At 38.4% G+C, this 13041-nt stretch overlaps 1 protein-coding gene across 2 annotated transcripts in view; it reads right to left on the reverse strand.

Annotated features, from left to right (window-relative positions):
• Nucleotides 1–797: 797 nt before the first annotated feature.
• The window catches only part of LOC123034053 (IQ motif and SEC7 domain-containing protein 3-like), a 159106-nt gene continuing 146862 nt past the window's right edge, over nt 798–13041 (reverse strand). The window contains exons 3-4 of one of the 2 annotated variants that reach the window (XM_044451111.1): nt 8678–8764; nt 798–1114 (exon numbers count right to left, since the gene is read on the reverse strand). In XM_044451111.1, the coding sequence (XP_044307046.1) occupies nt 1048–1114; nt 8678–8764 (154 nt within the window). In that variant the 3' untranslated portion in view covers nt 798–1047. Of the gene's footprint in view, nt 1115–3091; nt 3177–8677; nt 8765–13041 lie in introns of those variants that run through there. The other variant, XM_044451112.1, reaches the window with a different exon arrangement.

The following is a 13041-nucleotide window of genomic DNA, read 5'->3' on the forward strand; positions in this document are numbered from 1 at the left end:
AATTTTCCTCTTAGAAGTGTCTCTCTTACTGCAATAGGCAGTACCAAAATAATGTCAAAGAGTATAAAAAAGAGATTACAATATTATAAAGAAGAGCACTGTAACAGAGAAGAAGGAAGCAGTCAGTTAGCAAATTGCTTAGCATAGTAAAACACGATCAATGAGTTGCATGCCTGGCATTCCAAGTTGGGAAAAAAACTCATGTTTAACTTTACTTAAGAGCATCTTACCTTACATCTCTTTTTCCCATGTTCTGCAACTACTCATCTGAGACGTCATATACCATAAAATATAAATATTTTAACCTTCTCAGTGCAGGTTAAAATTTGATGTTTCCATTAAAAACTTATGAGTATCAGTTCTGCACACAGAATATGCATTGTTTCAGCAGAACATTCAGTAATAAGTAATTAACAAGATGAGACAAGAAACTTGCTTTAAAAATTGAGGGAATGGGACACTCTTATACACACTTGATAAGATAAACCAGAGTGCCAGATTCTCTAAAATTGGGAAAATTAAAATCTAATTGCAATATGCAGATTTGACAGTATTAGCAGTTGCACAAACATGCAATGAAATGTTGGAAAGGAGGAAGAGAGAGAGAGAGAGAGAGAGAGAGAGAATGAAAATGACATTTATGTGAAAACTTGCTCATGGAACTTAGGATATGGGTATATGGGCTGATAGTCTTTAAAACTGTAAGCAAAAAATAAAGTAAAAATAAAAACTATACAGAACACAGGTATATGGCTTTTATTTTAGTTCAAAATATGTGAGTTTTACATATTAGTTTACATCCCATATGCATAATTCCAAATCACATAAGAAAAAAATGGAGGGAAGGGGACAAGTTTTTGTGAAAACATATAGAAGAAAAAGCAGAATGGAAGTAACCAGGCAGCCATAAACCCTTCTGAGTATATTGAACTCAGAACCATTAGTGTATCCATGCAAGTTACTGTCAGCTTCATACACACCAGCCAGAGAAAGAAGAGCAAGATGTGGTACTCTGACTGCACAGAATAGCGACTCAGACCTTCTCTGTTATCTTGAAGATGGACTACTAGACCCAGAAGGTGGACAACAGAACTGGTGTAGAACATTATCTTCCCTGCCAAGGAGGGGAAAAAAAGAGATAGAGGAACAGAATCATACATGGACATTGTTATGAGTATAAACATTTTTTTAAAATACAGCCCATTTATAAGCAATATGTTTGTAGATTCAGGTTACAACCCTTCAGAGACAGAGAAGCAAAAGGGAGATTTTAGCAACATTTCATAATAATTTATGAAATTTTAAATGTGGACAATTCCCTCCCTCACTGAGAACATATTTTACTTATTAAACAAAGGCTTGTCAAATTTTCCAAAATAAGTTTTAAAGGGAAATTTAAAGTAGGCCTTTTCATATACAGGAGTAGGTTTAATTAAAAAAAGAGCTATTACAGATTTGGCTTTACTCCTTCAACAAATAGAGATAAGACCTCTTCTTCAGAAGGTCTCCTGAATTGCCAGCATCATGAATAATGCTACAAATCAGAACTCAAACACCCCAATGAAACAACCATTGCGGAATACCTACATCTGTAAAACTATATGGTACTCTATGGTGGGAAGAAGGGATTCCGAGTTAACAGGGAACTTGCATGTAGTCACTTCTTTATCAGTATCACCACCAGTGCCCATTTCCTTTAATTAAATAGCAGGCTAAAGAAGGAGGATGGGAGGGAAGATGATAAAGAAATGAAAATACAAATAGCTAAAGATAATGCCAACCCCTCATGGTATCTGTCAGCTATTTCTTACAGAATGCAAGTGGACAAATTAATTTGTTTTTCCCTAGATCATAAATACAGCAGTTGACAATTTTGCTCTACATTGTGAATATTGTAATAGAAGTCACTATGCAAGATGTCCTCCTAAGAATGAATGTCTTACCAAATCTTATTCAATGATAATGATATTTTGTTCTGACTTTCATTGCAATACACAGCCACAATAAAGAGAGAGTACTCTGTGTGTGCCATGCAGTTTTCATTTTTAAGTGGAACAGCCTGCTCTCTCCATCCCTCCCATTGCTATTTTTGAAATTACTTCTGAAATTAACTCATTATTACAAGTGGTTTGCTGTACAGCACAAGGCATGGGGCTTTTCAGTTTTTTCCCATTTGACAAAAACACAAGACCAAAGCCCAGATAGGTACCTCAAATCTAGTCAAGCAGCTTCCTAGTCTATGACTTTTTGGACCACTAAAAAACTGTTTGAATGTAGTTCTTTATTGCGCAAGTTCAGCACACAATATGCTTCTATGAGTTAGTCATGGGGATACATAAATAACTAAAATCCTTGCATTTTTGAAGTAACTCATAGGGTGGAAATTTAGAGTTTAGTCCATCTTTGCTTATCCAATACTAAACAAGTTTCTGCCTTCTAGTAATTACATTAGAAAATGTTTATAACTAGGAACCTATCAAAGTTCTATTCTTGCCGCTGATCTTTCCATTCTGCAAACATATCACAGAAAAGCTGACTCTTCATGAGAGTATATCTATTGTAAGAAAGAAGCAATGAGAATAAAAATATGCAGGGTTGGGAAAGTAGGAAAGGGTAGTCCGTACAACCATGAAAACAGCCTTTGATAAAAAGTGTTACACAAACTTAAAACATTGCCCCCTCATATCCATATTCTGTGCTATGTGAAACTTGTCTAAAACACACTTGCATGCTTATATCGAGTGTTGTAACAGAACAGAGTCTGTTTCAACACTAAATATGGCTGCATATTCAGAGCCAGTATCCCTGCCACAGATACCATCATCACACACATCTCAGCCACATCTATTCAGAAGTCTGGTTATTTCTATTTAGAAGTGAATAGAAGTGTTGAATATCAACATTGCTTGCCAACAGGATAAGCAATATGGTTGAACATTATCATTCCTTCTGCTGCTTCAGAAGCAAAACACCATTAAAAGTGTTACCTAGTATGAGTTAGTAAAACAAAACAAACAAAAATACTGCCATTAATTCCAAAAAAAACAAATATTCTCAGAATAATGGTTTTACCTCATAGAGGTGTTGAATAAGCAGGTAGGTATTGCAAGGAAATGAAGGGATTTCTTTGGTACTATAACATCCTTTGCAATATCTTTTTGCTTTCACAGGCAACACTGGGAGGGAAAGAAGAGAAAAAGTCTCCAGTTTCAAGATGCTTAGAACACAGTTTTAGATAACATGTGTTAAGAAATGGGCATAAGAATTCAGATGCACCCATGAAATTAAAAAGAAAAGTCAATGGTGGATGGTGAACATGATCATGATGGGAGCTATCAAGTCATCCCATGTGTAGCAGGCTTAAATAAAATTGACATGTACAAAATAGAAGACTTCGTCAAACAAAACAAGATTAAATGATGTACGTCTTACAGTGTCAGTGAATGCCCTCCATTTGTATGTTTAAATAGAGATCTCGATCTTTCTTAACTCATCCAGACAAGTTTAGTAAAACTCTCAAAATTCATAAAGCAAGCTAAGGGGATCAAACAGTTAATAGTTTTAGCAACTATGAAGCTCCAAATTGAGAACCCGAGTGATGTTTTTTACAGCTTAAATCTGAGAAGAGTCACAGCTTGCTGGCCAGGAACTGCCAGGAGTTGTAGGTTAACCCTACACCCAGTCCAACCATGCTTAGGATTGCAAGCAATATGCTTTTTACCTGTCCTAAAACATTAGTTTTATTTATTTTTGTTTTGTTCAATGTGGCTAGAAAAAGTAGAAATAAGCAAGGAAAGCAATGTAACCAGATTAGTATATAGTAACTAGGCTAACAAATAATTAATTATTAAAACTGCTAGGAAAAAAAGTTGTTGCAATGAATAAAACAGCTATCAGTTAGCTAAGCAACATCACACAATGTTCCAAATTGGGTTGCATCAAATCATAATCTACTTTAAACCACATTAATTTCAATGTCACTACTCTAAGTAGGACTAACATTTAGATACAACTCCAAACTAGTGCACTGCTATGATTTCTTGCTTATGTTCATGTTTCATTTCTGCAAGGACAACCCTTTGGATTATTTTCTGAATTAATCCAACATTCTAACATTAGAATTAAACATGCATTCAAGAGTTTTATTATATTTTTCAGTCAACAGTTAATGCAAGGATTTATAGCTTTATTGTTCCAACTGGAATACTGATACCTAAAAGCTGGTCAAGGCGTTTAACTAGCAGCAAATGGTTCTCAATAATAATGTTGAGACTATGGAGGGATTCTGGCCACAAAAAGCACTTTTGTGCAATCCTGCTCTTCTGACGCTAGTTGTAGTGTGGAGTCGAGAAGCTGCAGTGGAGGGAGGATGGAGCACATTCAGCTTGGCTTCCCCTGCCTGAAGCTGTGAAGATCTTGCATCACATCTGCAAGCAGGGACTAAGCAGGACTTGTTTGGCTGTGCTTTCCCTGGAGAAGGCCTAGCTAAATGCATTGCCCTTGCCTGCAGACCCCCTGCCCTCAGTGGGGATGAGCAGGGGTCTGCCACACAGCCATTTCTATGCCAAAGCCTTTGGCAGGTGGGTGGGGGAAAGCCAATGACAATCATGCAAATGGCGGCTAGGCACTTTGCCATCTGTCCTCAGCTACAATCCCTTGGCCAGAGTGGCGACACTTTTTTGCTGCTTTTGCCAAGGACCAAGATAGCCTTTTGGCTTGACTGTGGCTTAGCGTATCGTTTAAGAAACCACATGGGTAGCTCTGGTAGCATACAGAGCAACCCACCCCCTCAACCAAAAGGAAGATTCAGAAAACATGCTAAGTTATTCTCCCAGTTACAAGTGGGAAACACATTCACTGTTTCAAATAGCTTATTTTCATAGCAGAAGAAAGCCAATAAGGAGAAGAAAGAGAGGAAAATGTTAGGAAGATGGAGAACATATATGTAAGACATGACTGATGTGGCAAACACACATCTTATGAAACAATACACTATGCATATGTATTTACAGATTTAGGATTCATTGCTGATTCATTTCTTTACAAAGACCATGTGAATACAAATACCTTTCAGCACTGTACTGTACTATTTGGCAGAAATGGTATTCATGAGCTGGCAAATTATCACTATCTAATATAATTTGCTTTTATGGATTAAAGAAAGGAAATCAGAGTTTATATGCAATTTTCATATTCCTAAATAAATATTTTATATCATGTAAATATCCTTTCTTCAACTGATCATGAGGAAATGCAGAATTATAACTGTCTCAGTGTGAAGTAAATAAGGACATGATGCCTGTTTACATTTTAAAAAATGTCCTACAACTCCTTAGCTGGAAAATTCATAGCATTTTAAGACTAAATATGTCTAAATATGCCTAAGACTGAGCTCATGTTTAGCTCACAGAACTCAGTGTGCTGCAAAGACCAAGTCTTGTGAGTTCTGTACAGAAGGAAAGGGGAAAGACTAGCCTAATAGAGAAAATGAGTATTTGTAAGGAAATACACAATTCAAATAGATTACACATTATAAAGGATATCAGATTATTGCTTAATACATGGGACAGTTCTAACGTTTCTATACGGTACAAAATGCCTATTTGGAGTAAGGAAAAAAAATGAGGGCAGCAGTGAGCAACCTGAGGGTCAAAATACCTAGAGGATTACTACTCCCATCAGCCCCGGCCAGCACAGGCTGTAGCAAGGGACCATGTGAGTTAAACTCCCACTCCCGCTCCAATGGATTAAAAATGATTTTATGCAAATTTTGTGGAAGCAGATAAAAAGAAAGGCAAAGCTTTAGGGCAGGTTCGCACAAAACAACAAGCATCCCAATTTCTTTTTTTGCGTAAGTTGGTCTGTCATGTTGTCCAAACTCCGTTGCGGTATTTCAGAGCAGCACATTTGCTTTTTAGAAACCACAAACAGAAACAACAATCTGCTCTATGGTTTTCTTGGTGCCACAATGATTTGCGGTGTCCTCAGAACACAGAAAACACAACTTGCTGTGGTACCAAGCACAGAACCACAGAGCCACATGGCCAGTAGATTTCACCACTACCTCTCCCGCATGAGTGGGGCCGCAGCATGTGGTCGGGGACTGTGTACCTCCATCATTGCCACCCCCCATTCTCACTCCCACTTGCCATAAAGGGACTTGGGTGGGTGCTGGATGCTTCTCAGACCAGCAGCAGTGAGAAAGGAGTGCAAGCACAACCTTTCCCTTTGATGCGGCCACTTGCCATAAAGGTGCTCGGCTGGTGTCATCTTGGGGAGACATCTCTGAGGAGCAGAAGCAAGAAAGGAGGAGTCAGCAGAGCAGAAAATCAGCCGAGAGGCACTGCTGCCAACCAGACACTCCCACCACAGTGATTTTTGCTTCTCCCACTCACTCAACATGAGGAGCTTCCTTTGGCATGAGAGGAGGAAGCAGGAGGAGAATCAATTGAGCAGCTCTGCTCTCTTCCACAGAGCTGCCCAACACTGCACTCACTTATGCAAGGGGGTTCCCTCAGGCATGTGCGAAGATGGCACAGCTTCTTTCCACAGCTCTGTCTAGCTGATTTCCCGCTGGAAGGTGGGTCAGATCTACTCTCCTGCTCCAGTGATCCCTTCTGGAGCAGGAGTCAATGGTGCTTTGTCCTCTCCGCTGAGTTTCAGGGCATGATCTTGTGGATCCAGAGGACTCAGAGGATCCAATGTATTGCTCACTGATCTTCTAGGGCAATTTGGATAAGCCAAAATACCTCCTCCAGTTTTTCAAACTTATGTACAGGTTGAATTTAGAAGGGGCCATTTCAGTAGTCTTTGGGCCAGGAGAAAATAATTAGTAATTATACTGAAACAAGGTAAAGGTATACAAACCTTGTTCCTGAAATAAACCAGCAATTGATTTAAGTGTCATTGTTGGGGAGTAACCACGGCGGCAGTCATGGCAACTAGAGCTTTTTACCAATTTATATTTCAAAGAAAAGAAAGCACTATCACCATAAATAGCATTTTTTAAACTACCAAAAAAAGTTAAGTACCTTCTTCTCTTCTCTTAGAATAATTTGCAATGCTTTGTTAACGGTGCCATGCTGAGAATGTGCTCCATTTCAGGCACATGGGCCAAAACAGGATGAAAACAGTCCAGCCCTAATTTTCTGTTCCAGCAGAAACAATTATTTCGGCATAGGCTTAAAGGTGCTCTTCAGCCAACAGAAAGAAGCCTGCTCCACTCACGGAAGGGCTTTTTTTCTAATGTAGCAGAAAAATGCTGTGCAAGAAAGTTCAGCTGAAACCCAGAACGGGGGGGGGGGGGGGGCGCGGGAATTTCAATCGCTTGCACAATTGTCTTCACAAGACCGCTGTTTTTTCTTTGGAGACATAAATTTATAATTTGAATGTGTAAGATGTTGGCAAAAGATGCCCATTGCCTGGTGCATGCAACTCCTGTCCCACTGTAAAGCACAGTAATGAAGGAGCTACAATCTTCCCAGTCATTAAGGCTTGGTTTGCAAGAGAAGACTGCCTGGGCATGTAGGCCACAGAACGGCATGCATGATTAATTTTCATTCATATGTCTTTGGACTAAACCTTTGTCTCAAGTGGCTGGACTTCATGTCTGCACAGGTGTGCTTGTATATGAATTGTACCTATGATATTGCGAGGGTTCAAGAACAGGGTACTCCTACACATGAACATCCTCCTTAAGACTCATGAGCAGCATCAGAGTGAACTAAGTCTTGTTTGCAAGGTTACATTTTTCTGATGTTGCAGCCAATTGTGTTCTCATGCCGCAGTTTCAACAATCATACCTCTGGAAGGGCAAAAGGAAAGACAGAGGGGTTCAGTGTGGATGCTTCCAGTTCCCAGCAGGCACTTTCTCCCTAGTGGCAACTGTGACTCTTGGTCTCGGCAACTTCAGGAGGAAAATAACAAGATGTATTTACTGCTCCTGCTGAAGGAGGTGCCCAGGACCATTCCTGACTGGAATAATACAAGCACGATCAGCTTTTCACTAATCCCCAATAGGAAAAAAAAATGTTTCACTAAAGAGCTGGCATCCTGGGGAAACCAGCTTTCAACCTCCATTCTGCCATGAAACTTCTTGGGTAAACTTGGGCAAGTTCCTGATTCTTGGCCTAGGCTACTTCACAGGGTTGTTGTGAGGATAAAAATGGAGGTGTTCGAAGAAAATCATGTAAGCTGCCTTGGGGTCCTGGGAGCAGAGAGGACTCAGGAAAAAATAAACATGGCAGAGAGTGCCCGCTGCTGCCTGTATCTTTCTGTTCATTTGCTCCAAGGCTGTTTCTCTGTTGCCACCATTCCCATGGAACAGGCTCTTCTCAAGTGCTTTTATGGACTGTCCTCTTTCCTGGAAGCCTTCCCACTAATGTACATTATTTACTTAAATGGCATTCTGTTTATTTAGTGAGCCAGAAAACTGGGAAAAACAGATACAATGTCCTAATTTTCTGTGGAAAATCTATAGAGATCTGTATTAATTTATTTGTAATTCTTTTTGGGTGCTTTTAAAGTATTTATGTTTAAAAATAAAACAGAACTAATCTAGTGTTTTATATTTTATCACAATTTTTAAATCATATAGAGCTACCAAAAGTAAATATAAATTAAATGATCAGACCTCTCTATGAAAAGGAACAAGTGCGTGGACCATAACTACTCTTACCTGTACTCTGAGTGTGTGGCAGGGACAGTTAGCTGGGTATGGTACAATGGAGCTGGACAGCAAAACTGGTGCAGAGTATTAATAGACCTACGACACAAGGAAAAACAAAGTCAACACAATGAGTGTCTAGTAAGGGGCTTTCTAATGGAAAGGTAGGTGCTAATTATTATATCTCAAATGTTTCAATTCCTTTGTACTTTCTAAAAAGTAAAAATAAATTCCAATTCCTGGAAAATGAATGGGAATGGTTTTCACACAGTTTATGCATACATCAGAAATTAGTATGATGAGTAGTCATAATGAAAAGTCAAAATGTTGTGAGGGAAAAAAACCTGTTTGCATCAAGTTTTAATCAGATGTCTTTGCTGTATTATATGGACTAGTGGTAGTAAAGAGAAATGATAAGGATTGGTTGGATGAATGTGAAATAAAATCTGTGTATTACTCTGCACCAGTCTAGCTGTATGTTTTTAAACTACTCCATATTGCACTGGACCTTCAGATGACAGGAAAATAATTAGATACTGGAATACATACATATACATATATATGCTTCTGGCTTAGTTTCTTAAAATAAACTAAGCTCTACCTATGCAATTAGGTAGTAATCTATTTTGCTTTTATAAGAGTTTAAAATATGAATACCTCTCAGGAACTATCTTAAACCATCATTTCACTATAAAATTAAATCAGTGAAGTAAAACAAAGAAAAACAATTGCAATGCATCCATCATAGCAACACAAGTTCATTGAGCAACAGAAAAACATGTGAAAATGTTAAAATACAAACATATTGTGTGAAGAAACCACAAAATCAAATTTCCTGAATGGATATTTGACAGCAATTATGAAAAGCTAACCTGTAATCTGATAAAAAAAATTGTACTGACCGTGACCCATTCTACAAAATAAAATTTGGGATTATTCATGACAAGATTAAAATAATTTATATATAAAAATACTCCACTCCACCTTTTTCATTTATTTTGTTCACCTGGGAGCTTCAAAAGAACAATGTATTTTTAGTTTCAGGTGATTAAAGAGATTTCTAGGAGGTTACCTCTTAGTAGATCAAAAAGAGGAGTTAAGAAGAAATATATCATGCTGTTTCTAGAAAGAGGGAGAAGAATTAATCTTTTAAATGAAGGTCATGTTGCTCCTGTTCTTGCTGCCAAAAGTCAGATGAGCAACATCACAGCAAGGTGAGAATATTCTACCTCCATCAAACTGACAACAGGTGGCCACATTTAAAACTATGCAGATATGGATAGCAGGAGCCATGAGTCATCCTGCACATAAAATCTAATAGGAAATATGGAGCTCTCACAGGTATTGTAATATGGGTGATGACATACATGTAATATCCTATGAGGGGAAGGTAAAACAGAGAAAGCTGGGCCAGGTATCTGTCTGCGGAAACTGACTTTCCTGCCAAGTCTTCCTGGCAGGAACCTGCCAGGAAGGTGCTCCCCAAGAATCCCCCCAAATGCTCCCAAGGAGGAGTAGCACAGAGGGAGATGGATTGTGACAATGGAAGCTGAAGAGAAAAGGGAGTTCACAGAATGTCAGGTAAGGGTGCGTTCTATGAATATCAATATTCCTAATAACATCTGTGATTTCAAAGAGTAATACAGTTCAGTATCTTATAAATATTGATTCAAATACCCAGACTTTATAAGCTTTCTATTTGTTTGCTTATTAAATTGTACCCTGTTTGTTAGCCAGGATGACTCTCTGGGCAGCTGTCATATTCTTAACAGTCAACAGTTATTAGTGTGTAAGGACTGGGTTCTTGCCTTGGTAATGATAGCAAACTAAAATACTTTGTCACAAAAAAAAAAATCATTTTTTTTTCCAAATTCCTTCATGGTGTTTGTTAAAAATGGAAAACTTTGAAGGTAGACCATGAGGTATTTATTTTTCATTTCAGTCAAGTATTTATTTTTAATTTCAGTTCAAGCATCATGAAATTATTTTCTTTTTTGCTTTTCAAACAGCTTTTAAATGTACTCTATGTGAGACTGCCCTTAAAGACTGTTTGGAAGCTGCAGCTTGTACAAATGGGGCAGCCAGACTAATAACAGGGATTATATGGTCTGATCACATAACACCAATTCTGGCCTACTTGCACTGGCTGCTTATATGCTTCTGATCCCAATTCAAGGTGCTGGTTTTGGCCTATAAAACCCTACACAGCTTGGGACCACAATACCTGATGGAACACCTCTCCTGGCCTTCATCTACCTGGATACTATGATCAAATTCTAGGGCCTTCCTCTGATTGCCACTTCCAAGGGAGAACATAGTGGCCTGGTGCAAAAAGAAGGGCCTTTTCAGAGGTGGTGCCCCAGTTAAGGAATAAACTGAGGCCTACCTGACACCAACTTTTAGCTCCAGGTAAGGACTGTCCTCTACTGCAGGGCATTTAATTAGTGACTGGGGCCTAGTAGTTGTTAGATAGGGATTTTCTCAATTTATAAGCCTGTCCCTTTTAATTTGTTTTTAAATTTTGTATTGTTCACTTTTATGATATATTAATATTTTAATGTTGTATTATATATTGGCTTTTTAATGTGATGTTGTGACTTGCACAGCAAACTCTGTTGTGCAGTAGTTAAATAAATAAATAAAATCTCAAAGTTCCATGACAAGTAACAGAATGAAGTATGCTGAATCTGAAATCTGAAAGCTTGATTCAGAATTTGCTGGTTCACTGATCTCATCTGCATGCAGTAAGAAGTCCTAAAACGGACCTGGGTTTTGGGTGGCTTGTCAACCACCCAACAACCCACACTTGTTGGGTACAAAAGTAACAAAAAGTTATAGAATGCCCCCACAATGGCTTGAATATTCAAACAGGCGGCCCGCACTGCAACAAAACGCCCTATCGAGGAATATAGCCACAGTGAGTTTTTGTTGCATATAAAATAGGTCACCATGTGCAAAGGAGCCATCAGCAAAAGAATTTCATATTTATAGTGTCACTAACCATGGCTATCACATTATCAATACTGCCTTTTATATTTCAAACATCAGTAAATAGTAATCCAAAAAATCTGCTAGACCTGTATTTCATCATACAAATAACTTAGTACAACAAGCCTATTTTTCCCAGACTCTAAAATATAAACTACAAAGCTTGTTTTCTGTGTATCATCATATAATCTATTCTTAGTTGTTTATTAATATTTTATTTATTATATTTGTATCCTGCCTTTAAAGAAATCAAAATAGCTTACATCATTCAATCACAAAAGAGTTCAGCTGGCACTTTGCCTGTTCAGCTCCTGACTAGGGATTGTCACATCACCCAACGATCATGGGTTATACGAAAGTTAAGCAAGCACCTCATAACCCTACACCAGACCTTGTTCCAGACTTCAGTGGATTGTTTTGCTGTGTGAACTGGCCTGCTCTATCTTAATGAAGCATTAACAAAGTATTAACAAATTGAAAGCACCTTCTGCTACCATACCCAATTGTAGTATCCTTTCCTACTGTACTACAGTCCCAATTTAGCTTTCCCTAAATTTTTCCTCCCAGTCTTGCAGTTTGGAAGCATGCAAATACAAGTAGATAAAAAGGTACCACTTCGGTGGGAAGGTAACAGCATTCCGTGCACTTTGATGTTTAGTCATGCTGGCCACATGACCACGGAGACTGTCTGTGGACAAACGCTGGCATGAGCACTGCCCCCAAGAGTCAGACATGACTGGACTTTAATGCCATGAGGAAACCTTTACCACTACTTTACCTAAATTTTACTGGAATGTCTGGTTTGGGACTACAGCAAGGGTGGGTGGGGCAATATATTTCCGCTCCCTCTACACTGTGGTTCTACAGTAGGTTCTGTAAAATGAAGCTCATGTTGGATGCTCCGAACATAGACTTCTAATGTAATGTGTGTCTTGACACCAAGAGGCATGCTCTGGGAAAGCCACCCACCTTCCAGTCATCCTGCATTCCCTCTCCATCCCTGAACTAACTATACATTCTTATCCTGGAAAAACCTGAAACTTAAACTTTGCAGGTTTATTTTTCTTATGTGGAAGTAAAACAAAACAAAACAAAACAAAACAAGATAGTTGTTGGTCACAAAGTAGCTATTTTCACTGAAATAAGCAAAGGAATAAACTTGCAATGTGTTATTTTAAGTGCAAAAGTTGTTTATTCCTCATTGAATTTTGAACCTTAAAGCCTGAGTAGGAATAAATACCTTTTAATGCTTTTATAATAGGCTGAATTTACTTTTTGTTTTTGTTTTTCTCGTTCATTCCTGACACTGGTCTCCTTCTTTCCCTCCCTCAGGCACAGACACATATACATGCACACTCTATGTATATGCTTACAACAAAGAATGGAAG

This window comes from Varanus komodoensis, unplaced genomic scaffold (genome assembly GCF_004798865.1).
Source record: "Varanus komodoensis strain SLA01 unplaced genomic scaffold, ASM479886v1 scaffold6_2, whole genome shotgun sequence".
Lineage (NCBI taxonomy): Eukaryota > Metazoa > Chordata > Lepidosauria > Squamata > Varanidae > Varanus > Varanus komodoensis.